Genomic DNA, 23,304 nt, shown 5'->3' on the forward strand with positions numbered 1-23,304 from the left:
CTCCCTCTTTTGCAGAACCACATCGGCCAACATGTCCAAGAACCTTTTAAATCTCGCACTCATCTCCCTTGCGACTCTCTCGCCCCAGGTTCTCGCTTCGTATAACCAAACAGGATGCTTCTCTAGCCCCGGCGATCTAACACTGGCCGCTACCTTTGCATACATGTCCATCGGATACTGCGAACAACAATGCGGAGCGAAGAATTCCGTGGCCGCCGTCCAAGGCAGTGATTGCTACTGCGGGAAGAGCCTCCCCCCATCTGATACCCGGGTGTCCGACAAAGAATGCGATATGGCTTGCCCAGGCTATCCCGCTGACTTCTGTACGTTTACGAAAATTCCGCAACTCTCCCCCTCCGAAGATGAGTAAGAACTAATCTTCGCCCCAGGCGGCGGCTCCAAAACCTGGACTGTCATGGCGGATCGCACCCTCGTCTCCAACGACGGTAACTCCAAGGACACCACCTCCCTGACCGTCAACCCGACCGTCGTGCAAACAGCGACCGCTATCCTCCCCGGCCAGAATGGGAAGGGCATGGATTCCACCGCGACTATTCCCGCCGACATCCTGACCGCGCCGTCCGCCTCGTTCACGAAGCACCCAGGCGTCGCGGACGCCACACCTGCTGCGTCCTCGTCGACAGCTGCGTCCTCCAGCTCTGCCCCATCCAGTGCAGCATCGCCATCCGCTAGCTCTGGGGCCGCAGGGATCCTAGGCGCTGGCTCGGTTTTGGGGGCGGCTTTGGTCCCATTGGCTATGTCTTGGTTCTAAATCGATGCCTTGTTACCCACCCTGCGTGCGTAGCAGCGAATGAGAACCACCGAGACAAGTGTCTTGACCTGTGAATATGTGACTGTTCCGGGAATTCCATTACCTTTGCCTGCTCTAGATACTCGTCTGCAGGATCTGAAACCGTTGACCTCAATTCCCAGTGCGGAGTCCTCAGTATCCTATTTGTTTCTGGCGGGGTTTTTCGGTGTACATGATGTAAGATCTTAGACTACGAGAGTAGATACTGGATTTTCCTTGCTGCGTGCGAACTGGGAAATCGCTGGTCGATTTCAATCTGGTTGCTCATTTTTCTACAGATAACCATATCATGGCTAGATGATACCCTTTTGAAAACATTCCTTTAAATAAAGCCAATACCACGACAATTAAGAGTGGTGATCTATTAATGTATATGAAATTCAATGGCCAATAGTCTATCACTAGGAGGCAAGGGTATAGACCAAAACGGATCTAGGAGAAACGAAAGATATTAATACAAAACAAAGGTTCACTGGTAAGTCGGTCGACCCTTCTTCAAGACTCTGCGGATGGTTCTAGAGATTCTTGCCGAAGATTCGGGATTTTGATGCCTTTCTTCTCAAGCGCGGCATAGTCTTTATGGCCCATAGTCACATTCCAAAAGTGCGTGGGCAGTGGCAGTCCTTCCCTACCGCCGAGTGTTAGTAAAAGACAACACCAAGAGGAGGTCGAATTGCCAAGCAGGGAGAGACATACCTCAGGTAAGCAATTTTGATATTCCGTGCCCGATCCTTCAGCTGGACTTGTGTGCGGTCTACGAATTTGGCCTCTCCGTCCAGCGGGGGCTGACATTCATTTTGCCGCCCGATTACTGCCCATTTGCAACCGTATTCCTCAATCAACCGGATCAGCCGCGCGTCCTCGGCTGGCGTCCAGCGCGACCTGGGATTGTATCTCGAAGGTCGAAGTATCGTCCTCACACCATAATCACTGGTTCTGGACGGCTGTCCGGCAGGCGACGCTGCATCCGGGGAACGGGAATCATTCAGAGGAGCCGTGGAAGGCGGGCCTTGCGCTTCCTCACCTCGAGCAGTCTGCTCCAAGCCATGCTGCAATTGAGAAGCAGACTCGTCAGCGTCTTCTTCTTGTATTCTCTGGCGTTTGTGTCGCTGCAGCTCCGCCTTTTCTTCACGCTTGCGGCTGATGTCAATGGCCCGGCCGTAGCTTGAGAAATCATCGTCGCTGTCTGTTTCTTCGTCCTCAGATACTTCACGGGCCCTTTTCCTGGAGGGTGGTGGCTCACGCCGTCTTGAGGCACTCAGGAGGTCTCCTGCCTGACTGATTGGTGAGACGCGCTCCGCATTATCCTGACGGTCAATGAAGGCCGGGCGGATATGTGGATTCATGCGCTCGACTGGTTGGCTGGGAATAGGAGTTTCCTGAACTGCTTTCAATATATCCTGAGTGGAAGGAATAGTAGCCAGTCTACTAGGTGTATGTGTCCGCTGGCTGAAGATAGGCTCTCGGCTGACTCTGTTAACTGGAGGACTATGTGATCGCTCCAGTCCGGCACCGATGTGCTCGCTGATACTCAACTGGGAATCATCAACAGTGAGGTAATCCTGATCGTCGGGTAGCAGCGTTGGAGACCCTTCGGGGGACGCGGATATCTCACGAGGTTCAGCCTGCGCTTCCTGCCTAGGTTGCAAGACTGCAGGCAAAGTTTGTCGACGGTTTTGCGAGGTGAACGATGTGCTCTCATGATCCACAGCCGATGTGACAAAGTCTGACTGTCTCCGAATTTCTGGGGCCTCAAGCGAGAAGCGCAACCGCCGCTTTCTTTGCATAAGGCGCTGAAGCGATGTGGGGTTGAGGAAACTTCTAGAGCAGGGCTTAGCATATGAACTGCATAGAGAAGAAGGCTAGGCACTTACGGTTTTGACTTTCGTCGCTCCCGGTCTTCTGTAGTCGCCGTAGTAAGTCTATTTTCTGCTGCAGGAGCAACTGATTCGCGCTGCTCGACCCGTGGAGCAACGATTACTGGCGTTCTGTTTTTCGCGACAGGAGTGACACTGGGACGGGGAGTACCAGTGACACGCTCAAGAGGTTCTGGTTTCGCAAAAAATTCACTGCGCACAACCTCTGCGCTCTTCTGCACTTGCAAATCCGCTGCAATCTCTTGGATTCTCTTGCGCACCCATTGAGCAGCCCGTAGAACGAATTTTTGCCAACGATAACCGCTTCTCAGCTCATCAACAACGGCCATCCCGTCCTCCGCATCTAGCAAGTAAACCCGAATTTCGTTATACCGGTCACAGATCGCATCCCTATACTGCTCCGAAAGATGGCCATCCGAGTCTTCCCATTTAGCAAGGCCGAAGCCGCGCAGCGGGGCTATGCTGCTGTCAAATTCGTCTTCGTCATACACATCCATTTCGAAAAAGTGATCCGTCACTATAGCGTTAGGATCGAATTCTGGTTCATGTTGTTGTCTCTCCAGGTCCAATATCAAAGACTGTGTCCGAATCTCTAGAGCCAGATCGAACGTCTCCTTATTGAGAGAGCTCTCGCCAGCAGCCTTCTGCTCGTTGCTATCTGCAATGCCACTCATGAACGGCAATGGAAACATATCTTCCAAGTTCTTGATGGCTTGCTTGGGTGAATTCGTGCCAGCATTTGCCAGCAGGACCTCGAGCGCGAATCGCGCACAGTTAGCCTGATGAAGGACCAGATCTGGCTTCCAGCCCTCTCCGACCTGTGCATCCTTCTTCTCGAGAGCTGGCGCGAGCAGCTGGTTGACCAGCTTAACGTCGATGTATTTCTGGTGTCCAAAGTACGCGGCTTCACGAGCCAGATTCGGCACAGCGCGCTGGAGCCGTTTGCTTTGCGTGTTCTTCGGGTCCGCCAGCCTTTTAGCAGCATGGACGATACTGACGGGGTCTCCTGAGCTGGGGATCAGATAGTCCAAGACATTCTGAGCTGTCCGCTGAAGATCTGGCAGTGTCTCAATCATCATATCTGGATCTAGGTTGGTGTCTGGTTCAGACGGAAGGATAGTGGTCCCGGAGATGTTCACTGTATCCTCTTGGGATTCCCAAAACGATCGGTTCCCAAAGGCATGACCAGATTTCCGGGGTGACTGAACAGTCGGTTCTTCGACCACAACGCCTAGGCCTATTGAATTGAGAATACATAAGAATCAACGACGCAAGAGTATACAACAATATGACATGGCAAAAGTTGAGGAATGGTGGCATGACGAAGCTCATATGATCAACCATGGCAGCCATTTGCGCTTCAGAAGTCGAACTTGATCAAACAAATTCCCGAACAAAAATAAAATTCTTGCACAAAGAAGGAAGAAAAACATTGTAGGATAATAATGCATTCAACGAAAGACAACGGAAGCCGCTCCCGACTTACTCATTCTGCCTTTGTTTTGCCCCCACCGGCGACGGGAGCTATCCCCCGGCATTCCAGCAGAGCTGCCAGACTCACGCTGCTCCGTAGACTCAAGCTCACGACTTTGACTCCGAGTAATACGCATCCGCGGCGCACCAGAGATCAGCTCTTTCATCGGCCCAACTTCTTTCCTGCTCCCAACCGCCAGGGCATCCTGGGCGGCTGATGTAGAGCGTTGTCGTGGGCGCGCCATCCTTGGGTCCTGAGGCGGTCAGCGGGGCGGCAGCTCCAGGGGCGAGCTCGAGTGTCTTTTTGAGCGATATCGTTGTATAAACAGTCGATTTTTGGTCAATTTTGATGAGAAATGATGACTGGTGGATGGAAAGGCTGGAGATTTGCGTTAGGATTGTTTTGACTGAGGATGTTGAGGGAAAGAAGCCAGTTTGTGGGAATTAGGGTGCGGAAGGGTTTCGGTTGATTTAGGGTCATTATGTAATCAAACTCCGATGCTTGAGGCGATTTTATGCAGTATCTAAGCAATATTTATGCAAACCCTATTCTTAACCCTTACCCCTTACCCCCAAACCCTCAACCCTATACCTAACCTCAACCCTAGCAAACTGTCTTGGCGCCATTTTCGCCTATAATTCCGCAATAATTTTTTTTTAGCATGTATAGGTTAATTTCAGGTCAATAATGGTTTCTATACCTTGTTAAAGGACATTTTCGTCATATATATGGGTATACAAGGCTATCATGGAGAGTGGCTGCGAATGGACTGCTGGATGTCGATGGACAGTTCAAAGCTCCAGGCGGTCAGAATGAACGGACAAATGTTATTCCCATGGCCCCACAATGCGGAGAAATTTGCTATCTTATCTCTCTTCTTTCAATTTTCGGCCATGTCTTTTTTTTTTTTTTTTTTTTTTTTTTTGTCTTCAAGAATCCATAGTAATAGTAATAAGCATTGTTTTTACAAGGAGTCCGCCGTTATTCCTATGACAAATGGCCTGATTTCATACCCCGCAACAGTAAGAGATGGTATGAGGGAGAAATTATGATGGTATATTAAGTTCACTGCTCCCATAAAGAGAAAAGCTCTGTGGTTGTTGTACTTTTGTCAACGCAATCCCTACTATATTACAGCTCCCTACTACATTACAGCTATAGAAATAAACCAAAATCATCAATCGAATTCAACCGTTTAACTGGGCGTTTATCGTGAGATGATCATCTCATAGGATTCTCTCTAGTAGAAAAGAGCTTCGATCAAGTAAATGACTCCAAAGACCAAGAACGCCGCGGCACCACCAAGAGTTACTGCGGAAAATGTTAGTTCGAGTTCTATAAACAGTCACGAAAAAAATGATAGTGCACATACCGACTCGCATACTGACTTTGCCAGCAATAGCGGCACCTCCAATGACCGCTGCGGCGGTGCAGATACCGTGGCCGCTGATGGCGCCGACCGTCACCCACCAGTAGTCCTGTCCCGCGGCCATGGCGATAGTCGCGATCTGGCTTCGATCGCCCCATTCGCCGAGGAATGTCATCACGAAGGTCTGGACCCATGCGGGACTGAGAAGAAGGGAAAAGAGATTGTTCATTCCGTTCAGCGTGTCGCTCCAACGGCGACCAGCACTAGGGGAAGATGCCCGCGAAGAAGACGACGAAATGCTCTCGGGAGGCGACGGGAAGCGGTTGACGGATGAGCGAGACTTGCGACGGCCGCTGAGACGGCCGGATTCCAAAGAATGGGGAGTAATGGAGGAGCGGCGCCGGCTTTTGCGTAGCTGCTCCTGTTCTTTCTCCTCGAGTTCCATCTCAACCTCCTTCATTTCTTCACCAACACCCTCATCGGGCGACATTTCCCTGCCTTCCTTGAGCATCTTCAATCCGAAAACGAAGAAGAGTATAGCAGCCAGGAATTTGGTAAAATATTTGGGAATCAGCGTCGGTACTGCATGGCCGAGGATTGCTGAAAGCACAGTCATGGCAATAAGAGCAGAGTAGGCCGCAGAAAAGACAAGCAGGCGCGGATGCCGCATAGCCATGAGAGCAGCAACCAGGAACGTCTTATCACCAATTTCAGAGACGACAATCATTGTGAAGGAGAAAAGAAGAGAGTGGAAAGCCGAGCTTCCGATTTCGTCCTGTCCCGATTTACCGCCGGTCTTTGAGCTACCGTCGGCATTAAGGCCGAGAGGGTGATCATTCACAGCCGCTGGCGATTTAGGAAGGGGAATATCGTGAGGTTTCTCCGGCAAGTCATCTGGTTTCTATAGAGCGATGTTAGCGATTGTCAAAAATCGAGATCAAAGAGGATCAGCGGCGTGAGAATGTACCTCAAGAACTCCCAGATTCGCGCTACCAGTCGAGCCTTTCCCCTCTGTGCTCTGCTCGCTCTGATCCGACGTCGGAAGCTTCTGCTGCTCACTATGAGGCAGAGGAGGCGCTTCCTTAGGACCATCGGGGAGTTTTTCGCCGGAAGAGGTAGTACCCTTCACCTTCTCCGACACTCCGCCCTCCGTCCCCCGAGTCCCCTCCTTGGGACCTGTCCTGTGCCTATCATCCATGACACCGTCATTCGAGTGGGGGATGGGCTTGCCGTCGGGGCCCGTGTGTTGATGATCTGCCGAAGGAGTCGCAATCTCTAGTTTGTCTGCGCTGCTTGCTGTACCCGACTTCTTGCGATCCCTTTCGGCGTTGGTTTCGACCCACGGACCAGCGTGCGGCCGACCATCTTTCCCATCGAACGGAGCGTCCAGCGTCCCCTTGGGGGTAGCCTTGGGGGCGAGTCCATCTATGGCTGGAACGACCAAGTCGGGGGTTGTAGAGTCACGTTGAGCGAGAACCTGATCAGTCGCAGCTCCATTGGTCGGGAGAGAGTCGGCGACTGTCGTTGAAATGACAGGCAACAGTAAGAGGACAAGGGGCGATGAAAGAGAGAACCGCATCGTCGATGGGTGCGAACGCAATCGCTGATAATTATTTAGACGCTTCGCAAGGACAGTATGAGAGAATCAGGCTTCAATGCCCACGATGGGCTGGGAGAAGAGTCCCTGGTTGCAACGATATCGAGAAACAGGCGGGACTGGGAATGAACGACCAGAAGAGGAATTGATCACGATTATTATATGAGCGCAAAAGAGAATAGAAGCAAAGAAATGGATCCGAAAGCAAAAATTTCGAAGAGTACGAAGGGAAAAGAATAAAATATTAAAAAAGGATGGGGAACAATAAGGTATCTCGAAAATCATGGAGGTTTCTTCTGGAAAAAGACTGGTTGCCTTTTCTGGCCGCAAAGGGGGCGATACCCCTGTCACGTGCTCTTCAGGATAATCCTCCGCAAACGTCTCGACTACGGAGTACTATGGTAAGGAACTTCATGAGGGGCATGCCTCGAGACGCTTTTGAGGCTTGGAAGCCCCTACTATCGTTCTGTGTGGGAGTAGGGCATTCTCCCCCCATCTGATGTATCTCTATGCAGTTGCTGTCTTCTGTCCAGGAATCTTACTGGCAAGCCGAGACACGGCTGTCAAGTATCATCGTGATCAGTGATCCGCCTTGAATAAGCATGACACGTTCAGCCTTATGATCTAGCTGCCTTTGACATGCTTGACATTATGAGAATAATGGTTTCGAGCCTAACCTTTCGAGGGACCAATAAGCATCATGAGAGGAGTATCTTTTAGTTGCATCTGTGCATCCCCAATGCAAGTAAAGATAGTTACACTGAATGATATCAGTTATGAGTGTACTAAATAGGCTATAAAGAGAACTAAGTGAGGAATCAATAGAACAGCTTGTGACATAACTGCTACACTTAACAACCATGAACACCAGCAGCATTCACGAGGGACCTGCTTCCTCTCCATATCCCACAACGCTTCAATTTCTCTTTCAACCCCTCATCATCCTTTCTTTCTCCTCGATATTACAGCTCACGGAATGTATTTCTTCCCACATGCTAGCTCCCCCGCGTTCGAGCCTCAGAAGCTCTGGAAACGAAAGAGTCAAAGTCCCAGAAAAGACCTCTTCAGGACAGAAACTGGCTCTCTTATTAGTTGCAACAATTCTTCCACAGGCATCTCGATCCAAACAGTTGACCCCAAAGTCATACCCATTTGGCTCAGTGTATTCTTTGGAAACCCCAGCGTACCGTCTCCTCAGCTGGACCATGCACGGTTTAACGCTAAGGCATCAGAGCGCGTGTTTGAGCTCTCCCACACTCTCGCTGACAGCCCCTCCAAGGCGTCATTCAGAACGAGCGTGTCGAGTCGCCTCTCCCTGCCGCGTTCTGGCCTATCTGACAATGCCCCTGTGTTTCAAGCGATGACCTCCCTGTGCCGTGAATTTGAAGATGAGATACTCAGTTGTGTTACAGGATCCTGCACGGTCTGTGGACAAGCCCCAGCGCAGGCGTTGGTCCATCGTCCTCTGTGCGCCACGCGATATGGATATGTCGAACTATCAGATTTTGTGGAAGTGCATCAACTGGTTACGACGGTGGCGTCCCACACAGCGCATTTCACACGGCGAGATGAGGTCGATTGGAGTGTTGGGGGTGTGATGAGTGATCGACCATATATTTGCTTGGTGGCGGTGCCCATCTGTTCTTCGGGGGAAACATGTCACCAGTCTGCGACGCAGATGTTGCAAACATACGTTGAGAGGATCCGGGATGGAACGATCCGACCTAAGGAACTGGAAGAGGGTGACGAGGCCCTGAGAAAATCACACTCACAGACAAGTCTGAGCTTGATATCTGCACGCAGTCCGAAAAAGTATATCCCAAGGACCGAAGCTGGAAACGATAGAAATATCTACCTGAGAAGCCCGTCTATGGCAGCTGGGTCCCCTAGCACCAGCGTTCATACCATCGGTGCTACCGTATACATTGGGAGACCGAGCCTCCAACTTAGCGAGGCCCCGCGACGCGGTCAGCTTACTTGTTCGGTTTATGCTTCGACCTGGCCAGGGTCGGTCCTCCCCGGTGTTGCTATGAATGAGGCAGATGATGCGATCTTTTACTGTCGCATTGCGGGCTTCTATGAGCAATACATACTTGATTCCGCGGACTATCGCTGTGCCATATGCTCGGAAGTTGTCTCTGCAGAGAGCCTAGTGCACCGACCTCTGCTCTTTGTCCGAACGAACAAAACAGGCCTGATGAATGAATCTGAGCGAGGGTTAATAAAAACACTTTCGCAGTTTGTCCAAGGCCGGTGGTCGTATCCGCAGATGACCGCAGTCATGGGAGGCACAAGCGACGCTCATATCTTTGATTTTGTGGTACCGATCTGCAAAAGCAGAACACTTTGTGAGGAAGTCGCTCGGACTGCTGCCCGCGAGTTCATCAAACTAGTGCTGCCGCGAGATATCAAGCTGGTATTTCCCGGCTTGGAGCCTGACACTGATCTCTCCTTGATGGAGTCCGAGGCTGTAGGAGAACCTGCATACAAGCCGGAAACTGCAGAAATCCTGCTTCACAAGGTTGGATACGAATCGATAATGACGGACGGCAAAGAGCGAGACGAGGACCCCATGGACTGTTGCTTAACCATCACAAAGCTCCGACATTGGTATGAGCTTTCCTTTGAGGAAGAATGGGCGAAGCGCGACTACCTCAGGGAAATAAAGTACAAGCGAACTGGTGATTGCAGTGAATCAGAGAGCGACGACAGTGATATTGACGAAGACGTTGTATGGGTATATGCTCGGAGCGATCTAGAGGTGGCCTCTTCGCATCAAAGCAGCGCTCGACCCTCGAAGCGAGACACGTCGAAGCAAGAGGCTGCAATCAGAAAACTCGAAAGAATTTCCCTTTTCCAGCCCGTGTTTAATTTGGATTTCTGGCTCATATGTGAAGCGATGCAAAGGGTGGGCTCTAGTCATCAAAGAGAATCACATTAGTTAGCCTGATGGCTTTGGATGCAATAACATGAACAAAATCCTCTCCGTATCCTTAACACGAATTCAAAATTAGCAGAACACGATGTAATGATTGACCATGGACTAACATAGCCTCCAATAATGACTGAGGCCGGAGGTGAACAGGAGCAATGCGACGGGAGCTGGTGGCCTGAGCCACCCACCCTTTGAGGATATTTTGAGGAACGGGCCATGAACATCAGACTCTAGTCTAGAATCATGGGTAGTGTTGATCCTCCTGAGAACAAAGGGCTGAAACGAGTCATCCGTACCCGTGAGATCATGCCGGAGTGGTTAAAACTGAGGAAGAAAATAGGTACGAGACCCAATCTTTGTAGAAGGCTGACTAGATGTCCACGAGAAACAAGCGACAGGGCCCCATCTTGCACATGTGTAGTTGACCCGCATCGTTCTATAGGAGGCTCTGAACTTGTTTTCCCCTTGAATCGATTCTTCATGAGCAGTTCTCAGCCTCTTCGTTAAAACCCAATGGAACACTAAAACGGTCTTCGAGTTGGGGGCTGTTGGGAAGAACTGCCCCCAATGCTGACAACTAGGATGACTTGGGGGCCCGGCGATGGCGCGCAGGTTTCATGGATCCGCAATGTGTTACAGATTATGATTTCTGCATCAGATCGTATACTCTATCGACTAATGCAGGTGCATTTCCAGCCCGTAATGGCGTTCCTGGCCTCGTTGAGATCTTTTGACAATGAGGGTCGTTGCAGTCAAAGGACGAGGCGCAGCTCGGGTTTCGAGTATGCCGTGGGCGGACCTGAATAGATATCCAACAAAGATTCCGTTTCAGTGATACCGAGATACTCTATAAAGGTCTGTATTCCGACGTCTGTATTGTTTGCTTCAGGATTGTGGTGGACGCTTGGTGCACTCATACTCCACGCTGGCTTCTACGCTTCTGTAGTTGGAGAGTTCGTGGCAAGGTCCCCGAAGATGTTTTCTTATACAACCCTGTTGTGCTCATTAGTAGCCTTCGCTGCTCTGTTTCACGATGTATACTCTTTTTTGGATACCAGTTCATCATCCACTGTTGCTGTGTATTGGGGTATGGGCCTCTAATTGTGTCTTCTGAGACGAATGCTGACGCTTTCTGTCTAGGTCAAAACTCGGGGAATACAGGTCAACAGCGGTTAGGGTTCTATTGTGATAGTAAGATATACTGGAATGGGCTGAGTGGGCAGGAGCAAGTGCTAATGACTACTTCTTAGATCCGAACATTGATGTATGGCAGTCGAGTCCTATTCTGGTAATATAGAAATGCTAACAGCCAGCAGGTATTCCAAATATCATTCGTGACTCGGATATCTGGCGCTGGGGCTCTCCCCGAAGTCAACTTTGCCAACCAGGAAGCCGGATGCACGGTCTATCCTGGCACGAATTTGCTCAACTGTCCCCAAATTGGGTATGTCGCACTTCTAGGTTGTGAGTGCTATGCTGGTGCACTAACCAGACCAATCAAATCCAGGGAGGATATCAAGCAATGCCAACAGAAAGGCAAAACCATCCTTCTTTCTATCGGTGGAGCCACCACATCCGAGCGCGGCTTCGCATCAGATGCTGCTGCTATTGAAGCCGCGAACAAAATGTGGGAAGTCTTCGGACCCGTTCAGGCAGAGCGCGCCGCATACCGACCGTTCGGCGACGCCGTCATCGACGGGTTCGACTTCAATTTTGAGACCACAGTCACCAACATGGTCCCCTTTGCCAATCAGCTGCGCAGTCTAATGGACGGAGCCGGGGGCAAGAGATACTTCCTCACTGCAGCGCCACAGTGCGTCTTCCCCGACGTGGCCGACCAGGAAATGCTGAACGGCGCAGTCGCCTTTGATGCGATCTGGGTGCAATTTTACAACAACTTCTGCGGCGCGAATGCGTTTGCGTTTGGCAAGGCACCGCAGGGAGCCTTCAACTTCGACTTGTGGGATGGGTGGGCCAAGAGCCAGTCGAAGAATAAGCAGGTCAAGGTGTTCATTGGCCTGCCGGCGAGCGCGGGTTCAGCTAGATCTGGCTTCGTCGCTGCTGCGCAGCTCCACGAGGTTGTGCAGTGGAGTAAGGCATTCTCCAGCTTCGGAGGAGTGATGCTCTGGGATGCAAGCTCGATGTATGCGAACCAGGGGTACCTGGAGTCTGTGAAATCGACGCTTTAAGGGATGGTGACCATGATTGATTATGGTTTGGCGAATGCTGTACATAGAGGTCTTGTTTTTGTATATGTATAGAGCACAATGTATAGATGCCTCTTTCACAATGAATTTCGGTCTCGGTCACTATAAAAACTAGGGTCATTGAAATAACACTTTTCCCCTCACCCACAATGCAGAGAATCATGCATGCGTCCAAAACCAATGACCTTGTGACGACGATTGTATTGGATTTTTCCAGCGGCTCCGGCGTTGGTGAAGCAAAGATCTGAGACATCATCACTGACTTGACATCGGCTGATAAGCCAGTTTATACCTACCCCATGACAGAGATACTATTTCCCCAGTCTCTCCCACGGATCACTTGACACTCAATGAGCCTATATTTTACCTTCTTGAGCCCTCCGCGCGGAAACCCTCTGCAAGATGACGACAGTGTGCAGCATCGGCCGTCGAGTCAGATTAATAGACGTCGATGTGTGTGTATTGACTCGACACTCGACAGGCTTCTTGCATGTCGCTTATATGCTTCATACCGGAACTTGCAGGCCAAGCCGCCAAACAGAATAATGGGTTATGGGACAGCACAGGCGCGCATATAGCAACGTGTGTGCGGCATGTTCCTGCTGGCCCTGTCTATACTTGAGACAGTACTGCCACAGAATTGGTATGATGAGTGAAACCCGTCATCAACAGAAGGAATCAAATGCCTGAGAGGATCTTCTCAGCGTAGACTGTTGACATCTCATCCTACGTGCCAAGCGGTATGGCTTGATGCTTTGAGTTTTGGAGGACTGAAATAGCAGTGCCACCATCAGCCGAACATTTCTTGCATTATCATTGGGATTGGCTGAATGCATTGCCCCTCAATCGGTTCCAAGACCAGATTGGATGTTGACAACTTGACAGACGGAAAAAAAAAAAGGAGCCAAAACGTCTCGGAGGTTCTTTCGTGCTGTATATGTGGGAATGTCATGGAGGGCTGCTAGCCTGCTACATACATGCCGATCCCTGTCTATCCTCCCCTTCCATGGAGTCCGTGGCCTGGATGCCTTATTCACGTATCGCTCTGAGTGACATTAGGCGGTAAACTTTAAGTTGATCTAAGTGTTACGCCCAGAATACGCCAAGGTAAGGTATAGTCTCAATCATGTAACCTCTTTTCCCTCTCGAATTTCTGGTGGTCTGATTGTACCCCCGCGGTCCCCGACACTCACCGCCCGAAAGATATACTCGTACGATACAGAGCAACCAGGCTAACAGCGATCATGGCACTAGTCCACTCTGTCATCCGCCTCAGATTTGCTACTTGCAGAACGCCATCATCCACTCCTTCATCCGCGTGATGGTTCGGGCATGGAGCTCCGGCCGTCTTCTGTATTCGAGTTTTACTGACTCCCCAAGTCCGCCATTCTTTTTCATCTTTATCTCCGTCGCAGTCCATCTTACTTCGGTCTTCCTTTGTGCTTCTTACTCTTCTTTAAATCCCCCGACCTCTGCCTGCCGCTCCCGCTCCCTGAAAAAAAAGAAAAAAAAATGCCTGTCAGCAAGGTCGCGCAGGTGATTTCTCTGGTCTCGTCTGGCAGATCATGATCTAAACCCTAGCTTCAAAGGGGAAAGGGGGTCTTGCTTTTTCGCATTTTCGAGTCATTCAAAACGTGATTCTAGAGCTACCCATCGAGGCGGAAATTTAGATTGTTGCAGTGTGCAGCGGTTTCCTGCATTCTCGTGGCGCTTCTACATTGTCTAGATTTGGCTGCCACCAGAGAAATCCTTGCAGTGACAGGTGCTTATAATTTTGTGGGATTGTCCCCCTAGCTGTTTTTTGCGATTTTTTCATTTTTGAAAACCCAAGTAGATGAATCAGGATTAACCATGTGTTTTTGCTTCAGAATATTCAGATCCAAGCCCCAGGGGCGAAAAGAAGAAGCCTCCGCCGTCCATCCGGTGAAGATGGTCGAGGAGGAGACCGAGCCTGGCTCGCAGCGTGTGCAGGGGCAAGGCTGGTGGCGCCGATCGTGGAAAGGGAGACAAATGGAGGATCCCGAGTCTGTTCGTAATCAGAACTATCGTGCCAAGTCAACGTTGGGGATTCTCAGCGATAAGCACACCGATGAAGTACCAGGTATGCGCGCAGTTTCCGCTCGTATAAAGTGATGTGCCCGAATTCTAATCCGGCCCCAGGAACGGTACTTCTACTATCTTCAAACCGCAATGAACCGCTCGGGTTGAGACACCAGCCGCAACGAACATCGGCGTCGTCTCTGCCAAACTACCCATCGTCTCGGTCGTCCTCGCGTACGGTAGCCCCCGTACCGAAGAAGACTTCGGACGGACAGATCGTCCTGAATCCTCAGCCAGATGATTCGGTCAATGATCCGCTGAACTGGCCCGTATGGCGGCGGGACGCTGCACTGCTTTCTTTAGGCTTCTACTGCTTGATGGGAGGAGGAATGACGCCAGTACTGGCTGCTGGGTTTAACCAAGTCGCGGAGAGTTACGGTGTTTCCACCCAAAAGGTCGCCTATACTACCGGACTGTACATGTTGGGACTCGGGATTGGCTCCGTCATCATGTCCCCGACTGCGATTCTATGGGGAAAGCGACCGGTCTATCTACTCGGGGCCACGCTTTTTGTTCTGTCGGCAGTGTGGTGTGCTCTGTCGCCCAACTACCCAAGCTTGGTGGTTGCTCGAATTTTCCAAGGGATCGCTGTGAGCCCTGTGGAGTGTCTTCCCTCCGCCACGATTGCGGAGATTTACTTTTTGCATGAGCGTGCATACCGTATCGGTATCTACACACTTCTTCTACTGGGCGGCAAGAATTTGGTGCCGCTGGTCAGTGCTGCCATCATTGGCAGACTCGGTTGGGAGTGGGTGTTCTGGATTGTCGCCATTGTCGTTGGGTCTTGTCTTGTCTTGCTTTTCTTTTTCGTTCCCGAGACATTCTGGGATCGGACACCGCGTCCTCGTCGCCCGCATAAGCGGCCCCACGTGATACAGAGCGTCACGGAGTTGATGTCCCATGGTCTCCGTGGTCGGCCACCGCATCAGCGCTTGGCGGATGCTGTGGTCGAGGATGATGCAGTCTCGCCCGCGCCCAGGAAGTCTAGGAAACTGGCCCATGTCGGCTTCGTGGAAAATGAGGATGAGCACAAACATCAGTATGATGAGAAGGAAAGGAGATCTGAGGACCGTGACCAAATAGTAGCGTGCGAAGCGGCTGCAGTTGACGACCATCCCACGGACGTGGCTCCTCTGGCAGTGACCGAGGAGACTGATACGTCCCTTCCAGTCCCGGCACCGGCAGTCGTACGTGAGACGGCATCGCCGAGTGTTGATCTGGAACGTGGTCGGCAGGCCGGTCTGTCCCGGACCCGGAGTGAGTCGCTGGATCCCGTGGGACCGCTTCTCCCAGCGCAGCAGTATACCAACCGTCTCCGAGAGAAGCCTCAGGTCCCGTTCACGCACTACCTCCGACCGTGGAACGGACGCATTTCACATGATAAGTGGTGGCGAGTCGCGGTTCGACCTTTTATTCTATTTGCATATCCGGCAGTTCTCTGGTCGACCGTGGTGTATTCGCTGTCGGTTGGCTGGCTCATCGTGCTGTCCGAATCGGTGGCGCATCTCTACCAAGGCGAGGACGCCTACAACTTCACTCCGCTGCAAACGGGCTTGATCTATATCTCGCCATTCGTGGGTGGGCTCCTCGGGACGGCGGTGGCTGGCAAGGTCTCGGATATCATTGTGCGGTATATGACTCGGCGCAATGGCGGTGTCTACGAACCGGAGTTCCGACTGGTAATGGCCATCCCTATCGGGCTGTCGACGACGGCGGGGTTGATGGCGTTCGGCTGGAGCACGGAGGTGAAGGACTCGTGGATCGTGCCGACGATTTTCTTCGGGCTGATCTCGTTTGGATGCTGCCTGGGCAGCACGACGTCGATTACGTTCTGCGTGGACAGCTACCGGCAATACGCAGGGGAGGCGTTGGTGACGTTGAACTGGAGTAAGAGTGGGTGATCCATCTGTTCCTCAGGGTTGTTGACATTTGAACGGAATCTAACTGACTGGTTTGAATGCAGACGTGTTTCATGGGCTGGTGTTCTCCTTATTTATCGTCGACTGGCTGGACGCGAATGGCGCGCGGACGGTGTTTCTTGCGTTGGGAGGGATCCAGCTTGGCTGTTTGCTATTTTCGATACCGATGTACATCTACGGGAAGCGGGCTCGCATGTGGACGGTGCGCACGCGCCTGATGGAAAAATTTTGACGGCCATGGTATATACATTTCTACAGGAGATGACCTGGACATATTGCATTATATTTTATGATCGATTCTTTTATTTTATGTACCGAGGTCGCTGTTTATGCAGACGTCCTGACCATGGGGGTGTTTGCGTCAGCCTGACTGCCAGTAGGGAACTCGCCACAGCACACGCCCCCGATTAGTCATCGGAATTGTACCTCCAGTAGTCAACTACACAGTAGGTAGAATTGACTACGGAGTACTCCGTACGGAGTACAGAGTACAGAGGTGTGGACCGTGTGGTGCAAAAAGTTATCTGGCAGACCCACACACCTCCAGCCAATTATCATTCAGGAATTGTATGTACAATATCACGTGACTGTCGTATACTTTTACACCACACCTTCGTACTCCGTAGGAGATGAGATTTAGATAGTTCTCCACCAGCATATGGCATCTGTAGTACTCCGTAAGATTCTCAACTTTTTCTGATAAACTATTCCCTCGTCAGAAAGAAAAAAAAAAGGGCAAAATGACATGTCATTTTTGTCATTTTGACATTTTGATTACCACCCCTAGCTCTGGCTCATGTTCTAAACTACATGAAGCAGGGACTAGATAGACTCCTAATTATTCACTACTGTGTACAGAGTAGGTACCCAAATCACAAGGAGAGGCGTACAGTATCCGCAGTCCACATTGGGACGTGCTTCACAAATGGATCAGAAATTCCGCAGTGAGCCAGTAAGCCAGTAAGCCAGTAAGCCAGTGACACTGACGACCTGTCCGATGTTAGCGTGGCAGAGAGTGTCGATCATGACTAGCAGTAGTCTAGTTAGCAGCATTAGATCATCATGCATTGGGCTGTTGATATGTTACCATTGGAATAATCAATACCTAGGTATTCGCCTCCCCAAGAGTCAAGACTCAAGAGTCCCAGACTGGATAAGCTCCGAGCCCTTGATCCATTGTCCTGGAGAAGTGTCTTATGCACTTGCATGGACTTACTTTAGTGTCATTAATCATTATGAATCAAAGCTGCTGAGTCAGGACTCAGGGGCCAATCAAAATAGGGGAGAAGCCCCACAATCCACCCAATGCGTCGTTTGATTCGACGGGCGGCATCGTAGACCAATCAAAAGGCTAGGGAATTTTTCCGACGGGACGGGAGGAACCCCCTTGTTTACCCAAAAGGGAACTAGTCTGGGGAAGGAAAACAGGGAAATCGTGAAGTTGGGATTTGGGTCGGGTTGGGGCGGTTTGTGATTTGTGATAGACTGATAGGATTAGATTCATAGGAGAAAACTGGAGAGAGAAAAGGCAAGAGAGATGATTTAGATGGAATATTAATAATGATTAATGTCTCGAAATCTCTGTTATTACGACGGAGTACTACTACTACTACTACTACTACTACTAGGTACGATACTTCTACCTTACGGAGTACAAGGACTAGAAGTAGTACGAAGTAGTGACTTGTCGTCGTCTTTCCCTGTCTACTCGCAGTCACTGGATGGAATTTGGACCAGGCATTCGGCAGGTTATATCATATCAGATCATAAGGCATCATATCTCCCATACCTTACATAGTACAGTATCCTCTTAGGATACCGCATCGTATCATAGGATATCATATCATCATACGTACCTATCCTCCGTAGTACCGCCCCCCGTCCCCTCCGATTCTTAATCAGCTTCATTTCCCTTGCCCATTATTAACCGTCCAGTAGTAAGTACTCCGTAATGTCCTCAAGGAAGATCAACAGCCACGACCAAAACTTGAAAGCCTGGATGAGCCAGACGGAAAGAGACAACGGGTGGAGTTGCTACATTGCGTTGCGAATTCCCAGCCGAAAAAAAAAAGAATCTCCTAGAGAGAATCTCTCTCACTATTATCTGATACTCATCCTTACTCTCCTACTAACTAGGTAACTACTACACCGTCCTCATTACGAGTCCCGTCCAGTATTTGAATTCATAATAAAAAGTCGTCGTGTTCCTTTCTTTTTCAGAGTCGTCATATGCACGAAACCTCCTCTACACTATTACCACTTACTCTGCTTTGTGATCAAGAGAAAAGAGGGAGAAAAAAAACTCGCCTCTTCCTCCATCCCACCCGCATCTCGGCACATGCCACCTAACTAGGAGATTCAGCGTTGAGGACTCTGCTTTCGTGGACTCTGTTCCTACTACTATTCACACCTTTGCTCTTCTTCTCTCATCCTTTCTCATCAAAGTACTCTCCTTCGACTCTCCCACCATCGTCCTCATCCTCCTCCTGCAGTCCAAATCCTGTTGCCACACTTTATCGCCCTGACTAGACAATCCGAGCGACGCCAGCAGCCCCATCTCCCTCTCATTGGGCCAAAGGATGGAGCTTCACTCCCTATTGCTATCGATGGAATAACCTTTTCCCTCGCCTTTTTTATCCGATCTCTCCTATGATATCACGGGATCCCCGATCCTCATTCCACTGAGTGATGGAACGACCATCGACCTCTCGCGATGACCATAGCGCCGGTCGTAGAGCTCGTGAGCTCTATCGCTACTTTCAACCCGAACGATTAACTCCTCTAGAGGTGAACGATGCCCCTCTCGCCGACAATGTCCTCCCTCCAGCCGTCGCGCAAGCTCTCGATGCCTCCATCCATGCATCCTCCGCACCACCTCCACCGCCGCCCCCACCACAACTCTCACCACCGCTTGTCACAACAGATGTCCCCTCAGACCATTCCTCTCCCTCGTCGCCAGTTGTGCCGGAAACACTCGTTCTAGGCCAGAATAATGCCACCTTGACATCCTTCGCCCATCTGGCAGCTCTGCGTTTAAATGTGGAGCGCGTCATCATCAGGTACTTTTTTTTTTTTTTTTTTTTTTGGTGGCTTGAATCCGACAAGAGCTTAATGGCTGGTGGCTGACACATTTTACTTTATTCCTACCCCTGCAGTGTGTCAGATCGAGATTCACAATTTATTCTCGCACAGGCGAGTCAGTCCCCCATCGGCAGTTTCGCTCGTGAATATGAGGCAGGCGGAGATGGCGTATGGGACGGCTGTTCCACTTTACCAGCCAGCGCCTGGACAATGTGTGAGGTATGTTCTTCTTTGGTTCTGCCCCGTGAAAATCAACCCTACCTGTAACCACCGAACCTGTTCTGATGGGTATCGCTTCTAGTCTACCGTTGCGCTTCCGCCATCGTCGAGGGATCCCCGAGAATATAGTTTCTTAGTCGTCAACGATCTCCAGGACAGCCAACTCTACAAAAATACCTCTTTCGTCGCCGAAGGGCCTCAGTTTCGGTTCTACGCAGGTACACCGCTGACCACCGAGACGAATATCAACATTGGATGTTTCTTTGCCTTGGACACCAAACCCCGTGAGGATTTCTCCGACTTGGAGAAGGAGACGCTGGGGTCTCTGGGCATGCTGATCATGGAGTATCTGCAGGTGAGCCGGCAGGCCTCCGAGGGAAGACGTGCCGCGCGATTGTCTCGAGGTCTGAGTTATTTCGTCGAGGGCAGCTCGAGCTTTGTTGATCCGCCTCCCTCCTGCTCCGGTAGTGCGGCCACCACCTTCAGCACCCCCGCGTCCTCAAATGTGCGCACCAATCACCTTTCTGGCGACTCGTCCCAAAGCTTCGAACACCCCGGTAAACGATCCAACAGCGTCGATGCACGCTCCTTCAGCTCGGTCTCGGACTCGAAAGTCGACCAGGGCGATCAAAATGTGTCGTCCGGCCCGGACACACCGCTTCCGGATTGGTGGGCAGGCAGCCGGAAGAAAGGGTTGAATCTGGATGAATCACATGGCAACTCCTGGGCGTTCCGAAGGGCAGCCAACCTCCTCCGAGAGAGTCTCGAGCTGGATGGGGACGGCGGCGTTATGTTTCTCGAGGTCAACAACAGGCATATGCTCGATGTCGATACAGGAAGTGATTGCTCCGGGGACAACAATGGTCCACCCGCCCCGGTGCTCGCCATCTCCACCAAGGACGAGCCCTTTGCGCCGGGACCCGGCTCCGCGGTGCTCTATCCAGCGGCCAACTTTGACAGCGGATTCCTACACCAGCTGCTGCGTCGATACACCAAGGGCAAGCTCTGGTCATTCCACCGGGACGGCATCCTGTCCAGCTCGGACGATGAGAAAAAGCCCAGCCGGAACCGCTCACGGGGCACGAAACCGGCGGATGTGCCCAGGAACAGTGGCAGGCGTTGGAAACAGTCGGAGAATGCGATGCTCAATTTGTTCTTCCCGAATGCAACGCAAGTAATGTTTATTCCTTTGTGGAACGCCGCGAACTCTCAGTGGTTTGCCGGTTGTTTCTGCTGGAATACCATCGAGACACGAGTCTTCAGCCCCTCGGTCGAGCTGAGTTCGGTGCTGGGCTTCGGCTCGTCCATCATGGTTGAATGCAACCGAGTCCAATCGCTGATATCCGACCGCCAGAAGGGCGACTTCATCGGAAGTATATCGTAAGTATCTAGCGCCATGTCTCGCAACAGTTCTCCTCGCCAGATCATAATCATTGACGAAATCGATGTCTACAGGCATGAACTTCGTAGCCCCCTCCACGGCATTCTTGCTGCCGCCGAGTTTCTGCACGGCACGGAGCTCGATGAGTTTCAGCTATCACTCCTCGAAACCATCAACGCGTGTGGTCGGACCCTGTTGGACACCATGAACCAGGTTCTGGATTTCAGCAAGATTGTCTCCATCGAGCGGACCTGGCGCCAGCTCAAGCGAAACAAGGCCTCCGCATCGGAGTTCAGGGACATGGACAAAGCGGCGGCCCATCTGGACACGTACGTGGCCACCGATCTCGCCATTTTGGCGGAGGAGGTCGTGGAAGGCGTGTGCTTGGGCCACACCTACGGTCAGAAGTCTATGGCATCCTCGGATCAATCCGCGACGTTGCCCAAGTCGGCCGCCACGTGGTCGATTCCGCGGCAACAAACCAAGTCTGACAATGTGTTGGACGCCGAGGTAGAGGTGGTGATGGACATCGCTCAAAACGACTGGATGTATCGGACCCAGCCCGGTGCTTTGCGGCGTATCATCATGAATGTTTTTGGTAATGCGATGAAATACACCGACTCTGGCCGCGTCTCGGTGCACTTGGGGATGACGGAGGCATCCGAAGGTCGTTCGCGGCGACACGGTGTGGAAGAGCTTGTCACTCTGACCGTCTCCGACACGGGCAAAGGGATCTCGGAAGAGTTTTTGCGTGGGCGGCTGTTCACCCCATTCGCGCAGGAGGATACGCTGGCAGTGGGGACGGGCTTGGGCCTCTCCATCGTTCGGAGTCTCGTCAAGTCCTTGAATGGCACGATTAACATCCACAGTCAACCGGGAGAAGGAACGACTGTCAAGGTGTCTCTACCGCTGACACGGCCTGGACCGGAAGAATACGCCGAGGACGCACTCCTTTCACCATCGATTCCAGCGAGGGAGGATGGCGTGATGAACGAGGCCTTTTCTCTTCGTGATAGTCATGGCGGCCGACGCGTTGCGATCTTGGGGGTGGAGCCCGCTGAAGCCGCTAAGCATCGCTTCTGGTCCATCATCGTCCGGTATCTCACCGACTGGTACGGTCTGAAACTGGTTTCGTGGTCGTCCCAGGAGCCCATCGACGTGCTTCTTGCGGATGAAGCGTGTTTGGCCATGAATCCCAAGAAAGATATCAATGGTATGTTGCCGGCACTCCTGATTCTCTGCAACAAGTCGATAGACTACAGCACCATCCGCGGGGAGTGGTCTCCAATTGCCGCGTTTGTCGACATCATCCGCCGCCCATGTGGCCCGCACAAGCTCGCCCGGTGCATCAGGAAGTGTCTTGACAATGTGCAGCGGGGACATTTCGTACCCCGGCGCATCGAGCTTCCCAGCCGGCCTCGCCTGTATGATAGCAGTCTCTCCTCGGCCGTGCAGTCTCTGCCCGCCTCGGAATTCCCTACTTCTGAATCCATACTCGATACTTCGGACGCGGCAACGACGCCACCGGAAGGGTCAAGCGGGTCACAAAGCTCGCGTGACGGCGGCGGCGAAACCTCTTCCACCAGCATCTCCTCTGCCTCACCGCTGCCCACGCCACCCGAAATGGCGGAATCCAAGCTTGGCGAACGCAGAACGCGGATTCTCGTGGTGGATGACAACTCGATCAACCTGAATCTCATGCTGACGTTCATGAAGAAACGGGATCTGGCGGTGTTGGACTCTGCCGAGAATGGCAAGTTGGCCGTGGACGCGGTGGAGAAGATGCAGCAGGGCTATGACCTGATTTTCATGGGTATGTCATCCTTCCCCCGTTGTCCTGCCCCTCGGTTTTGGAGTCAAACAGACTAACGTGTTTTCAAGATATGTCCATGCCGGTCATGAACGGGTTCGAGGCGACACGGGCTATCCGCTCATTGGAGAAAGAGCGCGACGGCTGCGGACCGGCGACGATCATCGCGCTGACGGGTCTCAGCAGCTCGCGTGACGAAACGGAGGCGCTGACATCGGGCGTGGATCTCTTCCTGACCAAGCCGGTGTCTTTCAAAGAAGTCTCGCGACTACTTGATGAATGGAAGGAACGCAAGTCGTCGGTGGCGGCGTCTCCTTCCTGATCATGGACAACGACAACGACACGTGATCAGATCGGTATGTAAATGACACGGCACCGATGGCTGTTCCGGCCGGCTGCATATTACGACTTGGTTCGGTCACTCATCCAGTCCAAAGGACGGATTGACCACGATATTTTGCATTCTTTTGATTGTCTTGATATTGGGATTACTCCTCCGTATACGGTTTAGAGGTTTATACACG

At 51.6% G+C, this 23,304-nt stretch overlaps 6 protein-coding genes across 6 annotated transcripts, besides 8 other annotated features; 4 read left to right on the plus strand and 2 right to left on the minus strand.

Annotated features, from left to right (window-relative positions):
* Positions 1-31: 31 nt before the first annotated feature.
* On the plus strand, positions 32-772 carry ACLA_035010 (WSC domain-containing protein; the record flags this gene model as incomplete). The annotated part of the gene is made up of 2 exons (XM_001270723.1): positions 32-323; positions 390-772. The coding sequence occupies 2 exons, from the start codon at positions 32-34 to the stop codon at positions 770-772; spliced, it is 675 nt and encodes a 224-aa protein (XP_001270724.1).
* A 534-nt stretch (positions 773-1,306) lies between these two features.
* On the minus strand, positions 1,307-4,406 carry ACLA_035020 (telomere repeat binding factor family protein; the record flags this gene model as incomplete). The annotated part of the gene is made up of 4 exons (XM_001270724.1): positions 1,307-1,439; positions 1,508-2,632; positions 2,686-3,925; positions 4,175-4,406. The coding sequence occupies 4 exons, from the start codon at positions 4,404-4,406 to the stop codon at positions 1,307-1,309; spliced, it is 2,730 nt and encodes a 909-aa protein (XP_001270725.1).
* Positions 4,407-5,060: 654 nt separating this feature from the next.
* Positions 5,061-5,086: a microsatellite.
* Positions 5,061-5,087: a microsatellite.
* Positions 5,088-5,282: 195 nt separating this feature from the next.
* Positions 5,283-5,318: a microsatellite.
* An 84-nt stretch (positions 5,319-5,402) lies between these two features.
* ACLA_035030 (UPF0016 domain protein) lies at positions 5,403-7,110 on the minus strand (the record flags this gene model as incomplete). The annotated part of the gene is made up of 3 exons (XM_001270725.1): positions 5,403-5,473; positions 5,535-6,432; positions 6,499-7,110. 3 exons carry the CDS (start codon positions 7,108-7,110, stop codon positions 5,403-5,405), a joined length of 1,581 nt encoding a protein of 526 aa, XP_001270726.1.
* Positions 7,111-8,104: 994 nt separating this feature from the next.
* On the plus strand, positions 8,105-10,069 carry ACLA_035040 (uncharacterized protein; the record flags this gene model as incomplete). Its single annotated transcript, XM_001270726.1, has 1 exon — positions 8,105-10,069. The coding sequence occupies one exon, from the start codon at positions 8,105-8,107 to the stop codon at positions 10,067-10,069; it is 1,965 nt and encodes a 654-aa protein (XP_001270727.1).
* Positions 10,070-11,038: 969 nt separating this feature from the next.
* On the plus strand, positions 11,039-16,521 carry ACLA_035050 (putative MFS transporter; the record flags this gene model as incomplete). Its single annotated transcript, XM_001270727.1, has 8 exons — positions 11,039-11,150; positions 11,204-11,254; positions 11,314-11,327; positions 11,380-11,507; positions 11,571-12,206; positions 14,139-14,371; positions 14,431-16,263; positions 16,334-16,521. The coding sequence occupies 8 exons, from the start codon at positions 11,039-11,041 to the stop codon at positions 16,519-16,521; spliced, it is 3,195 nt and encodes a 1,064-aa protein (XP_001270728.1).
* A 710-nt stretch (positions 16,522-17,231) lies between these two features.
* Positions 17,232-17,266: a microsatellite.
* Positions 17,267-17,887: 621 nt separating this feature from the next.
* Positions 17,888-17,915: a microsatellite.
* Positions 17,888-17,916: a microsatellite.
* Positions 17,917-18,038: 122 nt separating this feature from the next.
* Positions 18,039-18,136: a microsatellite.
* Positions 18,137-18,977: 841 nt separating this feature from the next.
* ACLA_035060 (putative sensor histidine kinase/response regulator) lies at positions 18,978-23,102 on the plus strand (the record flags this gene model as incomplete). Its single annotated transcript, XM_001270728.1, has 5 exons — positions 18,978-19,348; positions 19,445-19,589; positions 19,672-20,969; positions 21,045-22,783; positions 22,852-23,102. The coding sequence occupies 5 exons, from the start codon at positions 18,978-18,980 to the stop codon at positions 23,100-23,102; spliced, it is 3,804 nt and encodes a 1,267-aa protein (XP_001270729.1).
* Positions 19,353-19,374: a microsatellite.
* Positions 23,103-23,304: the final 202 nt, after the last annotated feature.

The sequence above is a fragment of the Aspergillus clavatus genome, genomic scaffold, assembly GCF_000002715.2.
Source record: "Aspergillus clavatus NRRL 1 1099423829802 genomic scaffold, whole genome shotgun sequence".
In the NCBI taxonomy this organism is placed as follows: Eukaryota; Fungi; Ascomycota; class Eurotiomycetes; order Eurotiales; family Aspergillaceae; genus Aspergillus; species Aspergillus clavatus.